Genomic DNA, 26,488 nt, shown 5'->3' on the forward strand with positions numbered 1-26,488 from the left:
GGAAAGGTGAGTTCTCTTCTAGAGTCTATAAACTCCAGACAATGCATACACTGAAGTACAAATTTTCCCAATATTTCTATATCCTACTGTCCTTTTTATGGACTGCCTGGCCCCTGAGTATTTGTACACCCACATCCTATATGGAATTTTTAATATATACCAGATTGTTAAAATAATATATCATCTTCAAAGAACTGAAATATCTGTCTTCTTCAAAACTAATCTGTTTTCCTTTAATAACAAAAAAGCCACTGTGCACAATTCGGCAGAAGTCTGAAAATTAGTAAGATAATATCTGTAAAAGTTTGACTAGTGGTTTTATCTAAAACTAGTATGTTTTAAATAATAAGGTTATAAAAAGCTGGATATTTAGGAAGTTACTGGGCGACACAAAACAGAATTTCAAGTCTTTTATTTATTGCAAATGTTATATTTGTATATGTATATATACACAAACAAAAATTTTTTGAAAAACTAATGAAATTCAGTTAATAAACCTATTATTAAATTTTATTATGAAAGGTTATGAAAATTTTGAGTGTTTAAAATTTCACCATCCATATCATTTTTTCCGAAGTAAAAATTCATTTTTTCCACAGATGGAATAATAGCTCCTACACACCTCACTAGTTTTTTTGCTTTTACTAAGAAAAACCTTTTCTAACTTCTTTTCTCCAGCCTAATTTCTTTGAAAACATTAGTTACAACAGAGACATGATCCAGCACACCTTAGTAAATGTAAACATTCTAAATTATATTAATAGCAAGCTTTGAAGTTTCAGATTTCAAACTTAAAGTGCTCATGAAATTCTCAAGTGGTTTTATGATATCTCAATTTGATTGAAGATATTATAAGAGCTCCTGCTTTGTTAGAGCCAGGTATCAACAGCATATCTGATTAGTTCTATTAAATACTCCGTACCTTAAAGTTTAATTTATTTAAAATAATGCTATTGTAAAAGAATGCCATGCTTTAACATGATTCGTAATAGAAATTCTATTATTAAATTAATTTTTCTAATATTCATTATCCATAGATAGACCCATAGACTCTACTATCCCTAGAATCCATGGAATCATTTATCCACAGAATGATCATAAAAACGGAAGACAATAACTGTGTGTGAATACACACATACACACTTTTAGTATACTTTGTACTCTCAAAATAAGATGATATCTAAATTGTGGATTTTGCGCATTCTTCTGAAGAAAGAATATTCCTTTATTTGTGTAGTGAATGAGAGAGACAAGATTCTAGCATATGATGATTATTAGTCCATGCAAGATGAAAAACATTAGATATTACAGACAGCTAATTAGTTTTCACAGGTATTAGATAATCACAAGTTCAACCAGAAACTACATTAATGGCAACTAAGGTCAAAATTTGTCATTTAAGCACTTAATGACAAAACTTAATTTAAGAATCATTACAATACCATGTTTAAAATAACACAATCCATGTTTGGTGCATTAACCTCACAGAATGACTGAATAAGACTTATTCAGTGATGGAAATGGAAATGTTATTCTAAATGCCCTGGCTTTACTGCATTTCTTATATTTCTCAATTCCCACTACTCAATTTCTGTTTTTCTGTGTTAGCAAAGTTTGTTTTATGGTATTTCGTTTTCATTCATAGTTGCAGCAGGAAGAAAGGCTTTTCAAGAAAATATCAGGAAAAAAAAAGGATTAGCTCAGTTCCCTGAAGATGTCTGCAAAAGTAAAGGTGAAAAAAAAAAAATCAAGTGAGGGAACTATATAAAGGAGGTGCAGGTGCAGGACGAGCAGGAATTAAATTTCCCTGAGATGATACTTTCGGTTGTGGTGGAGGTGGCCTGTGAGGGGAAAAAAGACAGTTAATCATGTGTTTCAACTGAATAAAATAATACTACGTCATTAAAAGCCCAATGTAACACCATCTTTAACATTGCTGACAATTCTTAAGAGTACATTATATGCTGAGATTATTATTCATCTTATATGCAATGGTTACAGGATGCAATCAGCGTCTAAAATGGAGTAACTACCAAAAAGTAATGCTATTCTATAATCAAAAATATTATATGAAGGTTCCAGTTTATGTATTTTTAAAAGGAATAACACATGAAATTGAAAAGACAAATTGTAAAAGACAAGTGAGGTCACTAGCTCCGTTTACATAAATAAAGCTGAAATTCCAACTCATTCAAAACTAACACCCACTCTGAGAACCAAACCTGCTATGATTTTTCTATACCTGTTCTTCACCTCTATACCCTTCCTCACCCTCTCCATCCAATTCTAGTATTCCTCTACTCCAATAACACAGCAGAACATGACCTGGTGAGTATCTGTCTCACAATTCATATATTCCTCTCTTGATGCGCAGCTGGATTTCCACGCACTCTTATTATATAATAAACATTATAGAGGAGGACACTCCTTAGTGTTGCAATTCAGTTGCAATCTGAAGGACTTTTGGGGGTGGGAGGGGTAAGATGCACTTTATATGTTGCAAAATATCGTAATCAGTGTTCTTCCTTGCTGATTTTAAGTCCATCCATTGAGAACTGAAAGATTTCAGTGCTTGTGTTTTTCAGTTTTAGAACTTCCATATGACTCTTTTATTAAAGTTTGTAGTTCTGTGCTGAAAAGTCTCAATCTTAACTATTAGTTCAATGACATAATCATTAGTCATTTTAAAGTCTATGGCTGATGATGCTCCTCACTGGGTAATACCCTCTGAGTTTGTCTCTATCATCTGTGGTTTTTCTTGTTTTAGTCACATTTTCTTTTCTTGTACGTCTGCTCTTTTGACTGGGGCCAAACATAAAAAATTGTAGAAATAAGTTAAGGATCTAGTTTATCCTTATTGCTAGGGCCCAACACAGCGCCTGGGAGGACTGCTAGGGTACCTCCTGCTTCGCTGGGCTCCAGTTGCCCCTCAGCCCTGTGAATTTATTGCAAGCTCTCCTCAGCTTCCTAGCCTCTTAGTTCTCACAGTAAGAATTGGGAGACATGGCCAGGACAGAAAAGTGAACCCCAAAAGCTGGGATTATGTCTGGACTGCCTTTCTCTCCTGGGCCCCACACTTCCTCCTCGTTTCCTTGATAGTTCACTCAGGCCTTCAAACACGTATTTCCTTACCTTGTCTAGCTTCTCTAGCTGTTCCTAATAGAAAGGCTGGTCTTACCCATCTGGTTTGCCATTGCTGGGTATTTTAAAGGCCCTTGCTTCTGAATCTTACATACACCGAAGGCTGCAGCACCATTTGCTTGTCTTGCTCAGACTTAAAAAAATTTTTTTTAAAGATTTTATTTATTTATTTGACAGAGAGCCACAGCGAGAGAGGGAACACAAGCAGGGGGTGTGGGAGAGGGAAAAGCAGGCCTCCCGCCGAGCAGGGAGCCCGACGCGGGGCTTGATCCCAGGATCCCAGGATCACGACCTGAGCCGAAGGGAGATGCTTAACGACTGAGCCACCCAGGTGCCCCAGTCTTCTTTAAACTTGCATGTTGACACTGCACTAATATGACAAAAGTTACATAAAAAGTTCTTAAAAGCTTTTCTAAAAATTGTGTTCCATCTAAACTGCTGGCAAGAAATACTCTGTGCTAAATTAAATACAAGGGAGCAGTTCTTAGACATTAACCCTGGGTTTTACTCTGGTTAAGTAATCTAAGTGAATTCACTTCAGACCTTGATGGGAACTGCTGAGGCTGCTTGGCTGCGTAAGTTGGTACCGGAATTCTGTTTGCATATATAGGCTAAAAAGGAAAAAACAGTTATTACCACAATGCACTCATAAATATGTTTTCTATACAGACAGTAATCAATATATTTTAAATCAGTGACTAGATATTTACAATGCTGACATTTAAAAACAGTTTGCTTATTCAACATATCTTTGCCACTGAATGTGGAATACTTAATTCTTTTAAGGCTATATTTTTTTAATTCAATAATACTATTATAATCTTGGTTCTAATCAACTACATTAGTTAAAAGGTAACTTATTTCCTATACCAATATATATATATTTTTTAAAGATTTATTTATTTATTTTAGAGAGAGAGAGCATGCAGTGGGGAGGTGCAGAGAGAGAGGGAGAGAATCTCAAGCAGGTTCCATGCGGAGCACAGAGCCCAGTGTGGGGTTCAATCCCCCGACCCTGAGATCATGACCTGAGCTGAAACCAAGAGCCATACGCTCAACTGACTGAGCCACCCAGGTGCCCCATCAACATATTTTTTTTAAAGATTTTATTTATTTATTTGTCAGAGAGAGAGAGAGTGCACAAGCAGGGGGAGCAGCAGAGGGAGAGGGAGAAGCAGGCTTCCCGCAGAGCAGGGAGCCCGATGCAGGACTCGATCCCAGGACTCTGGGATCACGACCTGAGCCGAAGGCAGCTGTTTAATGAACTGAGCCACCCAGGTGTCCCAACATATTTTTTTTAAGGTTTTATTTATTTATTTGACAAAGAGTGAGAGATAGTGAAAGAGTGAGTACAAGCAAGGGAACGGCAGGCAGAGGGAGAAGAAGCAGCAGGCTTCCCACTGCGCAAGAAGCCCAATGCAGGACTCGATCCCAGGACCCCAGGATCATGACCTGAGCCAAAGGCAGACGCTTAACTGACTGAGCCACCCAGGCACCCCCTATCAACATATTTTAAATAAAATCTTCCAAAAATATATTGCCAAACTTGTTCGGTATCTAACTAGTATTGTAAATACTCCTAATTTACAACCCTTAATTTGGGGATTCATGATATTCCTTCCTTGACAAGATAGTTGAAAGAAGTTTTATAATGAAGTGAGAGTCCATAATAAATAAGAAAGTAAAAGTAAGAATATTTTTCACATATCACATTACATTAGGAAAAGTTAGGGAAGATCAGATGTAATTACGGTTAAGCATCCAACTCTTGATTTCAGGGTCATGAGTTTAAGTGCTGGGCGTGAAGTCTACTTAAAATTCTCTCTCTGCCCCTCCCCATGCTTGCATGCTATCTCAAAAAAAAAAAAAATATGCACGGTGTTGGAGAAGAGCTTGACCATTCTCTGGGTCCTGCTGTAGAACAGGCAGTCTTTTTTTTGCCCCAAAGAATATTTGCTTATACTGTTAAATGGAGAAGGGACACAAGAAAACGTCTCATTCCCTTTCCACCAACCCATGGAAGCAGCGCTTTAAGAGGGTAGTTAAACTCTACTTCTTGGAATTTATCTGACATATACTTTTACATGTATGCAAAGATGTATATAGAAGGATCCTTGATGCTGCATTTTTCTGTGGTAACAAGATTTGAAACAACTGGTTTTTTAAATTTGTGATAAATCCAAAAGATGGACTGGTATACAGTTATTAAAAGCATGGGATACATGCTTGTTCCTCACAAACAATGGACTAAAATGTTCCAAGTACAGAGCACTAAAATGCTGGTTAAAATATTAACAGGTATTTTTTTTTATTTTTTTTAAAGATTTTATTTATTGATTTGACACAGACAGAGAGCACAAGCAGGGGGAACAGCAGGCAGAGGGGAGAGGGAGAGGCAGGCTCCCCGCTGAGCAAGGAGCCCGACGTGGGGCTCAATCCCAGGACCCCAGGATCATGACCTGAGCCGAAGGCAGATGCTTAGCTGACTAAGCCACCCATGCGCCCCAGGTATTTTTTTTTTAATGCTTGAATGAGTTACTAGGGAGTAAGAAACATCTTAAAGACCAAAAAACAATAAGAAAGTATGAAAGAGTCCAGATATGTAACAGCGTTTGTCCTATGAATATCTTCCATCCCTGGTGGGCTACATTGTATGTTTTCAGGTAGTATATAGACCTAGAATTGGATGGAATTGGATGGAATGCTGGATATAAGACCTAATATAAAGCTTAGGCCCCTGAAGGGCAATATCCTCACTGGATTAACTCACTAAAGAAACACCTATCCCAAGGAACAGTGGAGAAACTTGCCTAAATAGACCTTGGTACTGGTATAAGGGGAATAAAAGAAAATCATCTCCCTGGGGAATTTCTAACCATACACTCATCCTCACAAAGGTTTGGGGGGGGCAGAGTTCATAACACTTGTGTGGCCCAAAAAAACACCAACAAAAATTTTAATTTAAAGGCACAGAGGGGCGCCTGGGTGGCTCAGTCATTAAGCATCTGCCTTTGGCTCAGGTCATGATCCCGGGATCCTGGGATCGAGCCCCCACATCAGGCTCCCTGCTCGGCAGGAAGCCTGCTTCTCCCTCTCCCCCCACTTCCTCTGCTTGTGTTCCCTCTCTTGCTGTGTTTCTCTCTGTCAAATAAATAAAATCTTAATAAAAAAAATAAAAAAATAATAATAATAAAAAATAAAGGCACGGAAGATTGACCATGCCCTCAAACACGTGGCCAAGGGAAATACACACTCTCTCTGCAGGAACTCACTATAATTCAAGACTGAAATACTTCTCTCATATAAAATTCAGAAGAATGTCAATTTACAATCAGTATCACAAAGCACACTAGCAAACAAGCCACTGCAAGAATCAGTAGAAATAACAAACCACAGAACCAAGACTGCACATATTAAAATGATCAGATAAAGCACAAAATGTAGGTATTTTTTATGTTTAAGGAAATGAGTGTTTTTAAAAACATAATGAAGCTACAAGAAACTATCATAAATAACCAATGGATTTGAATCTAATTTATCTAACAATGTATCTAAAGACAAGCAGAGGAGAAAAATGAAATGGGGCAAGGAGGAAACTAAATCAGTCCAAAAAAATAGAAGAGGCTTTGTGGTGTGGGAAGAAAACAGAAGAAACAGGAAAACAAAGAGATTATAAAAATAATATGGTAGAAAAACTATATTAATAATTGCACTCAACATAAAGTCTCCAGTTAAAAGACAAATATTTTTTAAAAATTTTTTAAATAAGATATTCTGTTTATAAGAGACAACATAAAGACAAAGAAAAGTTGCATGTAAAAAGACATAAAGTAAATATTAAACAAAAAGAAAAAGCTGGGGATGCCTGGGTGGCTCAGTGGGTTAAGCGTCTGCCTTTGGCTCAGGTCATGATCCCAAGGTCCTGGGATGGAGTCCCACATCGGGCTCCTTGCTCAGCGGGGAGCCTGCTTCTCCCTCTGCCTGCCTCGCTCCCTGCACGTGCTCTGTCTCTCTCTCTGACAAATAAATAAATAAAATCTTAAAAAAAAATAAAAGCTGATATTGCTGTATTAATATTTTAAAAATGGATTTGAGATGAGAGATGGTCTTTCCCAATCTCATACATAAGGATTCTAACTACCGACAGCCAAAAACCTTTTAAAAATAGCTATCAGGAACTGTTTTAAGGACTTCTCATTATCAACATGAAAGATGTCACTGGAAGAACATGGGGAAATATTTAAATATGCCAAGGAAACTGACCTCAAAATCAGGAACACAAGGATGCTTGCTTTTACCACTGCTATGCAACATATTACTGGAAGATCTAGCCAGATAAACAGGAGAAGAAAAGAAAAGAAAAGACATCCAATTTGGAAAGAAGTACAACTACCTCCACTCACTGATAACACGATCCTATATAAACAAAAAATCCCAAAGGGTCCACAAGAAAGCTACTAAAGCTAACAAATGAATTCAGCAGAGATGCAGGATGTAACATGAACATGCAAAAATTGGTTTAGCTTCTATACACCAACAATGAAAAATCCAAAAAGGAAATTAAGAAAGCAGTTCCATTTACAATAGCATCCAAAAGAATAAAACACCTAGGAATAAACTTAACGAAGAAGGTCAAAGACTTGTATACTGAAAATTACAAAACATTGCTGAAAGAAATTAAAGTAGATCTAAATAAATGGAAATACAACTAGTGTTCATGGATTCAAAGACTCAGTACAGTCAGGATATGTCAATAAAACCCAAAGTGATCTGTAGATTCAACACAACCCCTATCAAAATTCCAACAGCCTTTTTTGCAGAAATGGAAAAGTAGATTCTCAAATCATATGGAATCAAAGGGGCCTTAAATAACAAAGCAATCTTGAAAAAGAAGAAAAAGTTGGTGGACTCACACTTTGCAATGTCAAAACTCATTACAACCCCACAACAATCAAAATAGTGTAGAGCTGCCATAAGGATGGAAATAGAGCCCAAATGAATAAAATTGAGAGAATAGAAATAAACCTATACATCTATGGCCAACTGATTTTCCACAAGGTTCTAAGTCCATTCGATGAAGAAAGAACAGTCTCTTCAACAAATAAGGCCAGGACAAGTGGATTTCTACATGCAAAAGAAAGAAATTGAACCCGTATTTCATACCATATACAAAAATTACTCAAAATGGATCAAAGACCTAAACATAAGAACTAAAATCATAAAACTTTTAAAACATACAAGTAAATCTTCATGTCCTTGGATTTGACAATGGATTGTTAGAGATGACATCAAAAGCATAAGCAACAAAAGAAAAAACAGATAAAGTGGACTTCATAAAAATTAAAAAAATCTTGTGCATCAAAGGACATTATCAACAAAATGAAAAGACAACTTATAGAATGGAAGAAAATATCTACAAATCATATATCTGATAAAGTGTTAATACCCAGAATATATAAAAACCTACAATTCAACAACAAAAAGACAAGCAACCCAATTAAAAAAATGAGCAATGGACTTGAATACACATTTCTCCAGACCAGAGATACAAATGGCTAATAAGCACATGAAAAGATACTCAACATCACTAATCATTAGAGAAATGCAAATCAAAACCACAACAAGGAACCACTCAACATCCACTAGGATGGCTATAATTAAAATTTAAAAAGCAAAGCAAAAACAGAAAATTAACAAGTGTTGACAAAGATGGGAAGAAATCAGAACACTCATGGTAGAAATGTAAAATGGTGTAGCCACTGTGGAAATCATCTGGTGGTTCCTCAAAAAGTTAAATACAGAATAACAATATAACATATCAATTCCAGTCTTAGGTATACACCCAAAAGAACAGAAAAACAGGTGCTCAAAAAAGAAAATAGGTACTCAAACAAGTACATGTACATACGTACTCATGGCAACACTATTCACATTAGCCAATAGATAGAAACAACCCAAGTGCCCATTAATAGAAGAATGAATAAGCAAAATGTTGTATATACATAAATATGTAATTATGTAATATGGAAGCCATAAAAAGAAAGTTTTCACACTACTGTAGGGATGAACCTTGAAGACACTGCTATATGAAATAAGTCAGACACACAAAAGAACAAATATTTCATTATTCCACTGGCAAGAGGTACCTAGAATAGGCAAATTCATAGAAAGTAGAAAAAGACCCTGCACAGTCAAAGCAATCTCGAGAAAGAAAAACAATGCAGGAGGCATCACACTTCCTGATTTCAAACTATATTACAAAACTACAGTAATCAAAATAGTATGGCATTAGCAGAAAAACAGACACACAGGGTGATGCAACAGAAAAGAGAGCCCAGAAATAAACCCACACATATTTGATCAGTTAATTCACAACAAAGGAGCCAAGAATATACCATGGGAAAAGAACAGTCTCTTCAATAAATTGTACTGAGAAAATGGGAGAGCCACATGCAAAAGAATGAAACTGGACCACTACCTTACATCATACATAAACATTAACTCAAAATGGCTTAAAGATCTGAATTTAAGACAAAGCTCTGAAAAGAGAACATAGGCAGTGACATGGGTCTTGGAGACGATTTTCTGGATTTCATACCAAAAGCAGAAATAAACAAGTGAGACAATGTCAAACTAAAAAACTTCTGCACAGCAAAGAGGACCATTAACAAAATGAAAGGGCAACCTACTAAATGGGAGAAAATATTTGCAAATCATTTATCTAACAATGGGTTAATATCTAAAATATATAAAGAACTCATACAACTCAATAACAAAGTAACAATCTGACTAAAAAATAGAAACACCATACAATCTACTAATTCCACTTCTGGGTATTTATCCAAAGAAAACAAAAACACTAACTCCAAAAGATATCTGCACCCCCATGTTCACTGCTACATTATTTACAATAGCCAAGACATAGAAGCAACCTAAGTTTCTGCTGATGGACGAATGGATAAAGAGAATGTGCTGCGTATATATATAATAAAATACTATTCAGCCATAAAAAAGACGGAAATCTTGCCATTTTCAACAACATGGATCAACCTTGAGGGCAATATACTAGTGAAGTAAGTCAAACAGAAAGACAAATACTATATGACCTCGCTTATATGTAGAATCTTAAAAAAAAAAATAACTCATACATACAGAGAACAGATTGGTGGTTGCCAGAGGTGGGAGTGGGGGATGGGGTGACATTGGGTGAAGGGGGTCAAAAGGTACAAACTTCCAGTTACAAAATAAGTAAGTCATGGAAATGTAATGTACACAGCATGGTGACTATAGTTAATAATATTGTACTGTATATTTAAAAATTGCTAAGAGAATAGATCTCAAAAGTTCTCATCACAAGGATAGTAAAATTATGTGGGCTAATGGATATTAACTAGACTTTTTGTGGTGATCGATCATTTCACAATATATACAAATATTGAATCATTATGTTGAACACCCAAAACTAATAAATGTATGTCAATTACATCTCAATTAAAAAAAAGTAGAATAGTGGTTGATAGGAGTAAGGGGGGGGTGGGAAGTGGGAGTTATTGCTTTGGGTACAGAGTTTCTGATGAAAAGGTTCAGGAATAGTGGTGATAATTGCACAATATTGTGAATATAATTAATGTCACTGAATTGTATATTCAAAAATGGTTAAAATGGCAAATTTTAGGATATATTTATTTTACACAATTAAAAAAGGAAAAAATATATCAAGGATGAAGAACACATATGTAATTTCTAACTTGTATGTGTGAGCACCCTGCATATGTAGTGTTATGGAAAATTCTCCAACATATATGTTTAAGGGGGGAAATAGCATAACAATTTTTTGTTTCTTTTTTAAAAAGGAAAAGGGAGAATAGGGAGATTATATATATATATATATATATATACACACACACACACACACACACACACACACACACACACACACATACTCATCTGTAATAAAACATGAGGAAGGATATCTAATGACTTTAACTCCACATAATTGGAAAGACTTTAAAAGTCTGACAATATCAAGTGTTTACAAGGATGTAGATTAACAGGAATGCACATATACCATTGATGATACAATCACCCAATGGTGTAACCTCTTTGGAAATGAATTTGGCAATTTCTAATAAATAGTTACATATCTTTCAGCCCAGCATTTTAATTCCTACCTGCCCCTAGATCAGTGCTCTCTAATAAAATTTTCTGCATTGATGGAAATATTCTCTATCTATGCTTTTCAATACGGTAGTCAGTGGCCACATGTGATTTACTGAGCATTTAAAATGTGAATGAGGAATGGAATTCTTAATTTCATTTAATTTAAAATGAAATTTAAATAGCCACATGTGATAGTAACTACTGTATTAGACAATGCAGTCCTAGAACTCACACATGTGCATGAGAAGATATATATAAACCGTTCATCTCAGCCTTGTTCGTAGTTACAAAAAATTGGAATCTGCTAATAGAAAAATGGATTTTAAAATGGCGTGGTATTTAAGTAACGTAACATCAAAAGTGAAAACGAATGAATGAGGGCTACAGATATTAAGAGGGCTAAAGCACAAAACAATGTTAAAGGAAAAAGCAGTTTGCAGATAGATGCATGAAATAGCAAACAAAACATATATAAAGTTTAAAAACATCTAAAGTAATATTATTATTTCTTAGGGATACATGCATACAGAAAAAGAAAAAAAGGATATTATTATCCCAGTACTCCCTAATACACTCAAAGGAACAGTGATTACTAGTCCCATTGCTGAGACAATTAGGCCTGTTCCAGGAGCTCAGCGCCAGGTCTTTGGCCACACACCCTAGGGAAGCCAGGCATTGAAAACAGAAAGAGAGCAGACATAGAAAAAAGTAGTGACAGCAGAGATCCCATGTCATTTCCCAATCTTGGTTTCAGGGCAAAGCCTTCTTAATGTCTAGATACTTTCTCCCGACTCTTCTGAGCCAGGGACCCTACTGGTATTGTTTTCACACTCTTAAATTCTTAAGAAATCATCTATGCTTATTTCTATATCCATGTAACAATTATTTTTGAAATTTTTAGCAATGTGATACCATAATATAATAAAAAGTTTTTTGTTTTAAACTTACAACTTCTCTGGGAGGAGTCACTGAAGAAGCATGTCGAGGAACACTCACTGGCTGTCTAGAAGCTTTTGCTTGGTTTTTGCCATCTGATCTGAAAGAGACGATTACTTTTGAGCTAAGGTAAGATTAGATCGTTGCTACATGACATGTTACACATGCATTGCATTTTCTGAGATATAAAATAATGATGTTCATAGTGGTGGTAATGATGGTCACAATAACAGCTAAAATCTTTATGGCATTTTTAACAGCCTTCACATATTTTTCATCTTTACAGTACTAGAAAGTTTCATTAACCCCATTTTACAATTAAATAACCTGAAATTCTAAGGAACCAATTAGGCCAGTGTTTGTTTCCAAACTTTTCTCCTCAGGTCTTCCTCAAATCAAAGAGTAAATAAATATTCTAAGGCTGAATACACAAAACATGAAGTAGTCATTCTAAAAATTAGGAAGCCCAAGAGGAGCAAAGAAGCTGGATGGAAAGATGGCAACTAAATTTTAGACATGCTGAGGTGACAGCATGTCAGCTCAGTAGACATGTATAGGAGAGAACTATGGGTATGGAACTAAAATTTCAGAGAGGCAGACTGGAGAATTATCTATGGATTGGTTGGTTTGAGTATGATAGGAAGTAAGAGAAAGAAAGAATAGGAAGATAACTCTGTTTTAGAATATGTTAAAAAGTAAAGCTAACATCAGGATACCCTAGCAAAATATTATATACTAAGTAAGAAATCACTATCATAATAAACTAGTTTTTCATCATAATAAAAATGAGTTTTTAAGTAATTACAATGTGCCAGCAATGTGCTATGGATTTTATTTGTTAATATGTCCCATTTAATCTTCACATCAACCCTAAGAGACAGGTAATATTATTCCTATTTCAGAGGAAGTAAACCAAAGCTCAAAGAGTTCTATTTATTATTCCAGTTCATAATTCTAGCAAATGGCAAACTGAAACTTGAACTTAGGATCTGATTACAAGGCTATGCTAATATATGTTGTATTCTAATGCCAACATGTTAGAAGTGATAGTTGAGAGACAGTCGTACAAGAGTCCAACACATAGACCAGAAATGTCAAGTGTCTGAATTTTGACAGCCCTTCCTTCCACCAAAACTTATTTCTTAAAAACTTGTAATTCACAAAATATACTTTCAATATTTGAAACATTCTCTGAAACTGATACTTCAAACAGACATGGAAGACAATTTTGACATTTACGTTTTTTATCTTTATCTCATATTTTAATCTCGAACTAAGAAGTGCAATTAAAAAATTGTAGCCCAAAATTATATTTACCCCAGTACCAGAAATCAATGTCAAACAAGATGAACCTTAGGGCTATTTTCAGTAGCTTATAATCCTTTCCCTCACCATTGTTAGAGGTGGCTGAGTCACCACTGCCCTTTGATCCCAGCTAACTCTTAGAACCCTATTTTTAAACCAACCCCTATGATATGACTATCATCATTAATAATTACTTTAAATTATTTAATATGAATTTAAAAGAAAAAAATCTAAGTACTCATATGTTTGTGATCTCTTCTTTCGGAAGTAGCTTTTCCACAGTTGATCTCTCTTGATGAAGACAAAAGCAGCAAGTACAATAAGCGGAACAATTGCAAAAAAGAATACCAGAAGTCCATCTCTCAATGCAGTATTCTTTTCTAGAGAAAAAAATTTATATTAATGATCATTAAATTAGAAGTTAATGCATATTAACTAAAACATAGTAGGTGATTATAAATGTTTTACGTTAATTTTCACATTGTTCAAAAGTCAAACTGACAGAAATTGAATAAGTTGAGAAGTCTTGCTCATACCTCAGCCCTGCCTACCTCATTTTTGCCTTCCCATTAGACAACCACTTTCATTAGTTTCTTATACAATCTTATACTATTTCTTCATGCAAATAAAAACAAAAAATAAAGTACACTTTTATTGCCAACCTTTTCTTATACACAAGTTAGCATATCATAAGCACTATTTAGCACATCATTTTTTTCACTTATCTATACATCTTCCTAAACCATACATAGAGGACCCCCTCATTTTCTACACAAGTATACAAAACTCCATTACAAAGACGTCCTATAGTTTATTTAACCAATACCCTACCGATACTTTTATTTTTCCAATCTTTTGTTATTCTAAAACAATGTGATAATAAAGAACTTTGTACCTATGGGATATCATACTGGTGCAGGTATATGTACAGAATAATTTTGCAGAAGTAGAACTGTTATATCAGAGAGTAAATGCATTCATCATTTTTTAAAGTAGTGTCAAATTATCCACCACAGTGGTGGTTACAATTTAGCATGCCAGCCAGCAATATACAAGAACTCCTCACAGCCTCACCCATAGAGTCAAACTTCTGCGTTTTGCCAACCTAACAGGTGAAAAATTGTATTTCATATAATTTTAATTTATATTCTTCTTTATACTATGAGGTGAGCAACTGTCCATGTGTAAGGAAATATTGTATTTCTTTTTTCTGCTCAGTCTATTTTCTATTGCACTATTGTTTCCTTTCTTCTCAGTTTCTAAAAGCTCTTTATATATTAGGAAATTAGCTTTGTTTGTGATATGAGTTAGAAGTATTTTCCCTATTTTGTCTTTTGCCTTAGGGTACAATGCTTTTCTTCATGCACAAGTTTATTATTATTTTTAGGTAGTTCAATTTATTAATCTTATTTTTTATGGCTTCTGGGTTTTAAGACTTATTATAAATTTTAAAATTCATTAATTCGCTTTAATTTGATCTAGTCCATGTTCTTTAGAAAAAGAAAGGATATAGTAAGTATAAACAGCAGTGATAAGCTATAAAGTTGTCCACATAATTTTAAGTTTATAAAACTACCAGAAATTTCTGTTGAAACTTGTATGAAACTACATGAAATAACATTCAACCCAGTGAAAAATAATAGGAAGAATTAAAGTCAGCTTGATCTCTCATTTTATACTTACTAATGAGTAGACAGAATTTAAATTAAAGCATGCAAACTTGGCAAGGTTATGTTGAAACTGATACCTTCATACTGTCAGTAACATTAACACAAATTCATTTGGAATTTTGGTCAAGGACCATTAAAAGGATTATACCTTCAACCTAATAATCTCATTACTGGCAATTTATCCTTCAACTGGAAAAAGTACATAACTACTAAGATGTACAGTACAAAGTTACTGATGGCATATCAAAAACTTAGAAACAACCTAAATGTCAAATAATTAGAAAACAGCTAAGGCAAGTTATGGCACACCCACTCAATGAAATGATACATGGTCATCAAAATCTGTAGTTTCAACTTCGACTTCTAGCCAAGATGGAGTAACAGGGACCAGATTTATCCTGGGAGCTATAACAATCAAAAAACCAGGCAAAATACATTAAGCAACAGTGTTCAAGACATTGGGCATCAGATAAAGAAAAGCCATCCCTGAGAGACAGAAGACAAGTAAGGCAAGCCTTACACTTGTCCCAGTTTGCTGCCTAGGGAAAGTTAACAGATCATAATGAGAGGTGAGGGAACCCAAGCAAAACTCAGTGGTCTCCTTGAATTGAGGAGATGGAGCTGGTTGTCTGAGGAAGCCAAGGCAACTAGAGTTCACTGACCAAAGTATTGGAAGGGAGAGCTACACAGACATAACTTGAAAGATCTGCAGAGGGTTCCTCTCAAATATTCAGCTAGGTACTGAGCTATGTACATATGTAAAGAAACCATCTGAAGCCAGAGAAAGAATCCTCTGAAAGGATTAGTGGGAGCAAACCCCACAGATCACACCAGATGAGGAAGAGTGCCTATTCCTACCAATGACAGCAGAAAACTTCATAATCAGTATGGCACTGAGTAGAATAAACAGAAAGCTTTTTGCCTCGGTAATGGGGCAAAATCAGCACTAGACTAAATGTTCAGGTCCTGCCTAACAGAGCTTAAAAGCAAGACCGAAAAGGATCAAACTATGTCCAAGTAACAAAAGCACATGAGAATAAAGCTCATCAATAGAAATCCCAGAATATCTACTATACAAAAAGGCAAAATTCATAGTTTCTGGCATCCAATGGGGGGTAAGAAATTACAGGACATGCAAAGAAGAAACATACGACCCAAAATGAAGAGAAAAATCAATCAGTCAAAACTAAGAAATGATACAGATGATAGAATTAGTAGAAAAAGACACTAGAAGTTACTCTAACTGTATTACACATGTTCAAGAAGCTAAAGATCAAATATGCTATGTAGAGACATCAAAGTTATAAAAAAAAAAAAGAAAATGAAAAACAGAACTTACAGAAACAAAACCTACAATGTCTATGATAAAAAACACACTGGATGGAATTAATGGCAGATCAGACATCACAGAATAAGACTGAACTTGAAGAATAACAATAGAAACTATTCAAAATTTAATACAGAAAATAAAGAATTTAAAAAAAAAAAAAGCAAATCAGGGAGATGTGAAAAAACTCCAGGTAGCCAAATATACATGCAATTGGAGTCCTGAAGGAGAAGAAAGACAGAAAAAATATTTGAAGAAATAATGGCCACAATCTTCCCAAATTTGAAGGAAACTATAAAAGCACAAATTCAAAAAGGCCAACAAATCCCAAGCACACCAAGGCACATTATAATCAAATACTAAAAACCAGAGATAAAGAGAAAATCTTACAAACAACCAGAGTAAAAAAGACACTTAAAAAAAAAAAAAAAGACCAAAAAAGAAAAGATGACGGCCCATTTCTCAGGAAAAGTAATGCCAGCCAGAAGACAATGGGGAAACATCTTTGAAAAAGTAAATGTGGGGGGTAGGGGAGGACACAGACTGTCACCCTTAAATTCTTTACCCAGTTACCTATCTTTCAAGAAGAAACAAAATAAAAACCTTTTAAGACATAGAAAAACTAGGGGCACCTGGGTGACTCAGTCCATCAAGGGTCCGACTCTCGATCTCAGCTCCGGTCATGATTCAGGGTCATGAGATGGAGTCCCGTCTGGGCTCTGCGCTGGGCACGGAGTCTGCTTGCCCCTCTCCCTCTGCTCCCCGCTTCCCCCGCCCCCACTCATTCTCTCTCTCTCTTTCAAATAAATAAATAAAATCTTAAAAAAAAAGATATACAAAACCTAAAAGTATTAGTAACCGGCAGACCTACATTCTAAGAAATGTGAAAATAAGTCCTTCAAGTAAAAACTCAGTGATACCAGATGGAAATATAATTTTATACACAAATATTAAGAGCATCAGAAATGGTAACTATGTGGGTAAATATAAAGACCTTTTCTATCATTTAAATCAATTTAAAAAGGGTGCCTGCAGGGCACCTGGGTGGCTCAGTCGTTAAGCGTCTGCCTTCGGCTCAGGTCATGATCCCAGGGTTCTGGGATCGAGCCCCGCATCAGGCTCCCTGCTCTGCGGGAAGCCTACTTCTCCCTCTCCCACTCCCCCTGCTTGTGTTCCCTCTCTCGCTGTCTCTCTCTCTCTCTGTCAAAAAATAAATAAAATCTTTAAAAAAAAGGGGGGGTGGCGCCTGGGTGGCTCAGTCGGTTAGGCATCTTCCTTCAGTTCAGGTCATGATCCCAGGGTCCTGGGATTGAGCCCTGCATCCGGCTCCCTGCTCCGTGGAGAGTCGGCTTCTCCCTCTCCCTCTGCCTGCAGCTCCCCCTGCATGTGCTCTCTCTCTCTCTGTCAAATAAATAAAATCTTTAAAAAATAAATAAATTGCCCGTATCCTCCACTATAAATAAATAAATAAATAAATAAATAAATAAATAAATAAATAAATAAATTTAAAAGATAACCAACTGTTTAAAGCAGAAATAATAACAATGTATGGTAGGGTTCATAACATATGTAGAAGTATGACAACAACAGCACAAAAGCCAGGAGGAGAGAAATGGAAGAAGCAGAGTGAAGTGGTAAAATATCACATGAAGAGAGATTGTGATAGAAAAATATCAATATGACTGATTTAAACCTAAACATCAATAATCAAATTAAACGTGTCAAAACAAGTCAATTAAAATGCAAAGATTGGCAGACTGACTAAAAGAGCAAAACCAAGAGTCTGGCTCAGTCTGTAGAGTATGCAACATACTCTTGTATGTAACTTGATCCCAGGGTTGTGAGTTCAAGCCCCATGCGGGGAGTGGAGCCTACCTAAAAAAACAAAACAAAACAAGCAAGACCAAATTATATCCTGCCTACCAGAAATCCACTTTAAAATGAAGACTCACAAGCCTCTGCACTGTGCGTGGAGCCTGCTTAGGATTCTTTCTCTCCCTCTCTCTCTGCCCCTCCCGCCTTGCCCCTGCTCACACACACCTTCTTGCTCTCTCTCATTCTAAAAAAATAAAATAAAAAATACAAATAAATAAATATAAAGACAGAAACAGATTAAAAGTGGAAGAATGAGAAAGGATTTCCCATGCTGACTAATCAAAAGAAATCTGGAGTAGCTATATTAATTCCTAATTGCACAGCACAGAATATTACCAGGTATAAAGACAGCTACTTCATAATGATAAATGGGTCAATTTATCAACAGAACAGAACAGAGCTTCACAATATATAACAAAACCTGACAGAACTACAAGGACAAATGGGCAAATCAGCAGTTAGAATAACACCAGAGATTTCAATATTCCTCTCTCAATAACTGACAAAACAAGCATACAGAAATCAGTAAGGAGACCTAAAACTTAAACTTATCTGTCAACTAACATGAACTAATTATTTATAAAACACTCTAACCAATTATAGCAGATATGCATTCTTTTCAAGTGTACACAGAACTTTTTAATGAGATAAACCATAATCTGGGCCATAATACAAGTTTCAGAAAATATAAAAGTATTCAAGTCATATAAATTATGTCCCCTGACTACAGTGTAATAAATGGGTAACCAATAACATAGACTAAGATATCTGGAAAATCCCTCAGATATTTCAAAACAAAGCAAAGCATTTTTAAATAACTCATGAGTCAAAGAAAAAAATAAAAATATTTTAGAAGTTATTTTGAGCTGAATTAAAACAAAAACACAACATATCAAAATTGGTATAATGCAAAAAAAAACCAAAAAAAGCAGTTTTAGAGGAAAACTGATAGCGCTACAACACCTATATTAGAAAAAAGTTTTCAAATCAATGACCTCATCTTCTACCTTCAGAAACTAGAAAAGGAACAACACATGAAACTCAAAGTAAGCAGACTGGGAGAAAATATTTACAAAGCACATATGTCATAAAGAACTTGTATCCAGAAGAAAGAACTCAAGAAGACAACCTATCTAAAAACTGGACAAAATGATTTGAACAGACACATAACCTAAGATATGTGGATGGCAAATAAGCACACAAAAAATGCTCAACATCATTAGGAATTAGAGAAATACCATTCATCTGCTAGAATGGCTAAAATTAAAAAGACTGACCATACCAAGTGTTGGAGAGAATGTGGAAAAATTAGAACCCTCATATACAGCTGGAGAGAATATAAAGTGGTACAAGCACTTTGGAAACAGTTTGGTAGTTTCTTAAAATGTGAAACATAAACATACTCTATGAGTCAACCATTCTTAGTATTTACCCAAGAGAAAGCAAGTATATATTCTCACTAGGAAGATACTGGCGAACAAGGAGCTCATTCATAGTCTATTAGGGAACAAAAAAAAGGAAATAAGTAATTACTACAGTATGTGATAGTGCTTACAATAAAAGGAGAACAAATAGAAGGGGCATATTAATTCAGATTTAGGGAGTCAGGGCAAACTTTCAAGAAAATAAGGTATAAACTGAAATCTGAGTAGCCATTAGCCAAATTTCCACAATGTGAATATAATACTGTATGAAGACCAGAAGTAAGAGAGTAGTAGCCTATTAGAGGAAATAAAAGAAGTTACAATGTCTTTTTTTTTTTTTAAGATTTATTTAATTGAGAGTGAGCACGCACCCATGCGCACATACAGGAGAAAGGGCAGAGGGAGAGGGAGAGAAAGAATCTTAAGCAGACTCCCTGCCGAGCCCAGAACCGGGTTCGGGGCTCAATCCCACAACCCTGAGATCATGATGTGAGCCAAAATCAAGAGCCAGACCCCCAACCAACTGAGCCACACAGGTACCCCAAGAAGTTACAATGTCTTAAGCATAGTGAAAAGAGGCTGGAAAATTAAGCTAGGGGTAAATCATAGAGGGTATTTAAACCACGTTAAGGATTTCTGGACCTCATCCTAATAGCAATGTAGAAGCAGGACAATGACATAATTAAGACAATTCCTAAAGAGAAACACTAAAATTCTGTATTGTAGTATGGAACATGGATTATAGGAAGCAAGATGAGAAAGAGGGAGCCTAGTCAAGAGGCTTTTATGTAAATTCGGGCAAGAAATTGAAGGTAATTAATAGGGATTAAAAAAATAGAAACTTCATGAGAAATTTCATGGGAAATTTAGGAGGCAGAATCAACGTATTTAGTGTATAACCAATGTGGGAAGTGAGGGAGAAGTACAAGGATGCCCAATTTCTGACACAGGCCACTGGGTGATCAACTAATTTTCTTCTATATTACTTGCCATTGTATGTAGGTCCACTGTCCACACTTCCTCCATAGCCTTTAGTCTCACAATTTGGGGGAGCCCAGCCATTTTCACAGTGACAATTCTTATTGCTATTACATACCTTCAAAACAATCAGAAAACCACCTTGGTTAATTGTGAATAATGCTCTGCATCATAAACTCAAGAACAGAAACCAAGAAAAAGGACTAAATTCATGCAAATCCACAGTAACTCTTTCAACGAATGAAAAATTTGTCAGATATCTAAATTCCCCCATATCTAAAAATCTGGGAAAGTCTCACCTAAACCCTCATTCCCTCATTGGGAATTCTACTTTCATGAACAAACCCAAAGAGAATATTACCTACCCCATGTCCATGACACTTTTTCTGAATATCACAGTCATAATTCAGAACAGAAGCATTTACACATTGGAAGTTTCTACAAATCTGAAAAAAGAAAATGAAGTAATGAGTAAGGAAAAATTGAACACATTAATCAAGTGCCCAGAAGAAAAGAGCTAGGCACAGATTATTTCATGCTGAATTCCTTTGAACTTTCAAGGAATTACTAACATATTATATATATGAAAATGAAAAATGCCATTGATATTTTGATTGGGATGGTGTTGAAAATGTAGAAAAAAAAGTGAAATTAACATAGAACTATCAAAAAAGACAAGGATGACACAAAAGCCAAAAACAATGATAAAATTATAATCTATCTTTCCAAATACAGATGTGAAAACCCTAAGTAAAATATTCACAGACTTTTTCAAATCAAAAGTAACCAGACAGAGTTGATATCACTATTATAAGAAAGGTCAATGATAGGAAATCTATTACCATAATACCTCACATAAATTGTCATTATTACAAGATATCAAAACAGTATTCCATAAAATTTAAAACTCAATTTAATTTTTAAAATTCTTCCAAAATAAGAATAAAAGTTTACTTTGTTGATAAGATAAAATCTATCTTCTAGTATCATGATTAATGATGAATTAATAGAGGCATTTCTATTAAAAGCACTACTGAAAATAAGTCATTATCTTATGTAGTTCTAGAAATTCTGAGATATGAAACACGAGCCCTGAATATTGAAAGAGATATAAAAAGTATCATTACATGAGGAAAATATTACAGACTAAGGAATCAGCTAAAAACTTATTAGAAATTTTCCAGTTTTCCAGAAAAAAACTTATGAAAAACTGTTCCTTAGGGATAAGTTAGAAAAAAAGAGTAACTTTTCCTAAAGGTTATGGAATGCTATTTTAAAATTTTATTAAGCAACCAACTACACAAAATCATAATGTTTAAATGCTCTAATGAAATAAAGAATAATTAGAGAATAATGCAATATCAATAGATACCTTTTTTATTATTCTAAAAACACATACGTTTCAACATTATTACAAAATCAGAGGATCCCCAAATTCACCAATAACTTTCAGGTAATTTTTAAATAAGAAATATATTCATATGATTAGAAATTTTTTTTAAAAGATTTTATTTATTTATTTGAGAGAGTGAGAGAGAGAGAGCATATGAGAGGGGGGAGAGTCAGAGGGAGAAGCAGACTCCCTGCTGAGCAGGGAGCCCGATGCAGGACTCGATCCCGGGACTCCAGGATCATGACCTGAGCCGAAGGCAGTCGCTTAACCAACTGAGCCACCCAGGCGCCCTGATTAGAAATTTTTAAAAGTACAGAAGTAATAAGTCACTCCTCACCTGTCCTTCACCCACCCATTTCTCTGAATAAAAATTTCCAAAACACCTTTTTCATATATGTATGAGCTTAGAGGAGATATTTACCAATAGCTTCTCTATTCAGCTAAAATGAGACTTTTGTTTCAATAACTTACAGTGGATGATTGAAGCATTAAATAAGAAATAAGTAATTAAGATGAAATGTGTTAATATCTGGCAGACTCACTTTAGGGAACAGAATTTCCTAGTTCTTAGTAGAAAAGGGTGTTCTGACTGGCATTGTTTACTTTGTGGAACGGGTAGGACCAAACTGGAAGGAATACCCTGATAAACTGCTTCAGTGGGGTGAAGTAAGACCATCCTCCTCCCACACTATCCAGCCTCCACCACCACCACCACCACCACAAGTGAAGGAGGGTAGATGAAGTTAACTTTAGGACTTCGTGCTTACTGATTTCAGGAGGATATGACTTTGGAGCCAAAGCTGAACTACCCAGGATAATAAAAAAGGAGCTGAAGAGTTCTCTTTTTCCATTTCTTTTCCCACTTAATGTTTAGCTCCTCCCCTAAATAAATGTTGAATAAATACATAAAAAGCTTGAAACTAATATTACACTATATGTTAAGTAAATTGACTTTAAATGAAAAACTCTGTGTGTGTGTGTGTGTGTGTGTCTGTGTGTGTGTGTGTGTGTGTGTGTGTACTGTCAGCCTGCTCAAAGTCTCCAGAGTCCAGCTTTTGATAGAGACCAGAAAGGACAGGATCCAACCTACCCTATTTTACCGCTATAGAAAATGTTCGGTGTTTCGTTCCATCAGTATGTAAGTATAGGTACATATACCAAGCATTTGCTACCCTTGTACATGAATGTTGTTGACATAGTAATACAACACAAAAAGACAAAATTTTAAAATAAAACACAAAAAGATAAATTACCATCTTGTTGAAAAGTAAATTGACAGTTTCTATCAAATTTTAAATGTATATATCCCTTAATTTAAAAATCTATTCCAGGAAATCTATCCTGAGATTAGGGGCGCCTGGGTGGCTTCAGTTGGTTAAGCATCTGCCTTCAGCTCAGGTCATGATCCCAAAGTCCTGGGATCAAGCCCCACATCAGGCTCCTTGCTCAGTGGGGGGTCTACTTCTCCCTCTGGCCCTTCTCCCAACTCATGCTCTCTCTCTCCCTCTCAAATAAATAAATAAAATATTATTTTTTAAAAGTGGATGAGATTAAATGTAGAAGAGTGTTCAGTGCTGGTAAAGTCAACCAACCAACCAACTACAGACAATATGAACTTCTGCAATGTGGTTAAGTCAAGAGTGTATCTATAATGGAATGAAGTAAATTTCCATATAATGACATGAAGGATCTCTGCACTGTGCTATTGAGTAAAAACATTTCAGAACATTATTTAAAGTCTCATCCCAAAGTCTAAAGGGGTGGTGGGGAGTATATCCACTTGTAAATGCCCAGAAAGAGAACTGGACAGATATAAAACATAGTGTTAACAGTAGTTACCCCTAGAAAATGAGTTTCAAAAGAGGGGAAATTAGTCGGGTATCGGCAGGGGACCTTTATTTTTTGTTCTCCACAATATTTTTGAATTTTTTAACAATGAAAATGTGACCTTCCCATAATCTTTTTATTTTTTTTAAAGATTTTATTTATTCATTTGAGAGAGAGAGAGCACAAGCGGGAGAGGCAGAGGGTGAGGGACAAGGAGACTCCCTGCTGAGCTGGGAGCTCAACAGGACACCGGGCTCAATCCCAGGACCCGGAGATCATGACCTGAGCGGAAGGCAGACGCTTAACCATCTAAGCCACCCAGACTCCCCTTCCCATAATCTTTTTAAAAAACTTTTTTCCAAAAGAAGAAAAAACTCAGATTGGGCCATGAAATAATATGTAATCATATGCTATTCATAAATATGTTTATTTATGCTCATGCTTAAAACAAAACGACTCTGAAAAGAGTTGGACAAAACTTCTATTAGACAAACTTAAATATAAAGAAAATATGATAACAATATCAATTAAGGCAAAATTTAAGACAAAACCATGAAGATATACCAAAGGGACATTTTGAACCAATAAAAGATATAACTCACAACTAAAATGTAATTAGTCGACAAACTCTGCCACAAACATAGGTTCAGCATTCTTAGTGCAAAAAATGTTATACAAGGGGGGAATGAAAACAGAAAGCTACAAGGAGACTTTTACATTCCTTTCTCTAAATCTTGAACACATTAAGAACAACACATAAGAATGTGAAAGATCTGAAAATATAATTATCAAACACTCTTCAAACGCAATTGGAATATTTATCCAAGAGTGAACACAGAGTCAACTCATTAAACATGGATGTTTCATTCCTAGAAATGACCAAAGATATTAAACCAAGCACCAAATCTGACGTGAACACCTGATAGCTTTTACAGCCATCAAAGCATGCCCAATTTCCAAAGCAGAGTCATTTTCATAGTCAGGATATCTTTTTGCCATCTCTTTCTTACATTTTGGGAAAGGGAAAAGGCATGTTTTGTTGGTTATGATTTTTCAAACCAGGCAATCAAGCACTTTCTGATATAGCAATTGGCTCAGAGAAACATCTCGTAACTTTGGTAAAACATGAACATTTTTAAGTAATCAAGCATTCCAGTAAACTGAATCACCACTGTCATAAATTTTTCCCACCATAGAATCACTTAGCCTATGAATGACAACAAAAGTCTCTAAATGTCAATGCTGTACTATTCTCAACCGAGCTGACAGAACACTTCTAAACTGACTTCCGAAGAACAAGGTACCAGTTTACCTTCGTTTTTTCATTTAATTTTTTTAAACAAAATACACTGCGCACAGCTAAAAGTCAAATAGTGCTTAAAATGTTTATGATGAAACAACTCCACGACCCATTTCTATCTACTCTGCCAGTCCAGCAGTCTGGAAGCAACTTCATTTTTTTCTAATAATTCCCTCCCTATTTTAAATTAGTATACTATTTCTTTTTTTCTTTCTTTTTTTTTTTTTTTTTGGTGGGGGGTGGACAGGTAGTTTCCAGGCTTTTTTTTTTTAATTGAAGAATATATATTCATAAAATATTAGTTGCAGGTGTACAACATAGTGATGAGACAAATATATTACAAATCACCAAGATAAGTGTAGATACCATCTGTCATCATGCAAAGTTATTACAATATTATTGATTATATTCCCAATGCTGTACTTTTCATCTCCATGACTTACTTTATGTTATTTCTTGATTTATCTTTTCTAGACTTCCATCAACTCATGACCTTTATGATAGATAAGAATTCAGCTTTCTAACATGAACCCAAATGCCCCTCCTTCATCTTCTCAAAGTAAATATTGCTTCATATTTACACCACTAATATTGGTATATTATCCCATCAGTACATTACACATCACTATTCCCTGAGCAAGTTCAGAACTAGATGAAAAAAAACAAAACAAAACAAAAAAACCCAGGGGAGCTGACAAAAGGAAATTAAAGTATCATCTTTATTTTCAATAAGGCATTTAACATGACTAAAGCAAAGAGCAAAATGGGCTTCCTAATACTGCACCCCCAAAATCAAACTTACCTGCCTAATCACAGGTTGCTCTGGACAACCACAAGCCTCCCCCCACAAAAGCAGGGCCTGCCCTGCTAATTTTATTGCATGGCTGAGAGAGTAGACCAGAATGTACCCTCTCTGCAAGCAGGTATATCTGAAAAGAGAAGACAGAAGGGGCTGAGGCACCCATGCCCAGTGTCTTCTCCCAAACTCATTAATTACATCAATGAGTGAAAGAGGGTGTGAAAGAGGAGCACTGAGGCTGAGCACATTATTTATTTTTTTCCAGCTTTAATGAGATATAATTGATGTATAATATTGTGTGACTTTAAGGTATATAACAGTGATTTAAAAAACTTGTATTCTGAGAAATGAGT

The 26,488-nt window shown here is 35.3% G+C and overlaps 1 protein-coding gene across 1 annotated transcript in view; it reads right to left on the reverse strand.

Annotated features, from left to right (window-relative positions):
* Positions 1-396: 396 nt before the first annotated feature.
* Positions 397-26,488, reverse strand: part of ADAM9 (ADAM metallopeptidase domain 9) — a 148,153-nt gene continuing 122,061 nt past the window's right edge. The window contains exons 17-22 of the mRNA XM_027600385.2: positions 21,182-21,262; positions 20,829-20,934; positions 13,781-13,922; positions 12,250-12,337; positions 3,685-3,752; positions 397-1,841 (exon numbers count right to left, since the gene is read on the reverse strand). Of these exons, the coding sequence (XP_027456186.1) occupies positions 1,748-1,841; positions 3,685-3,752; positions 12,250-12,337; positions 13,781-13,922; positions 20,829-20,934; positions 21,182-21,262 (579 nt within the window). The 3' untranslated portion in view covers positions 397-1,747. The remainder of the gene's footprint in view (positions 1,842-3,684; positions 3,753-12,249; positions 12,338-13,780; positions 13,923-20,828; positions 20,935-21,181; positions 21,263-26,488) is intronic.

Source organism: Zalophus californianus, chromosome 2 (genome assembly GCF_009762305.2).
Source record: "Zalophus californianus isolate mZalCal1 chromosome 2, mZalCal1.pri.v2, whole genome shotgun sequence".
Lineage (NCBI taxonomy): Eukaryota > Metazoa > Chordata > Mammalia > Carnivora > Otariidae > Zalophus > Zalophus californianus.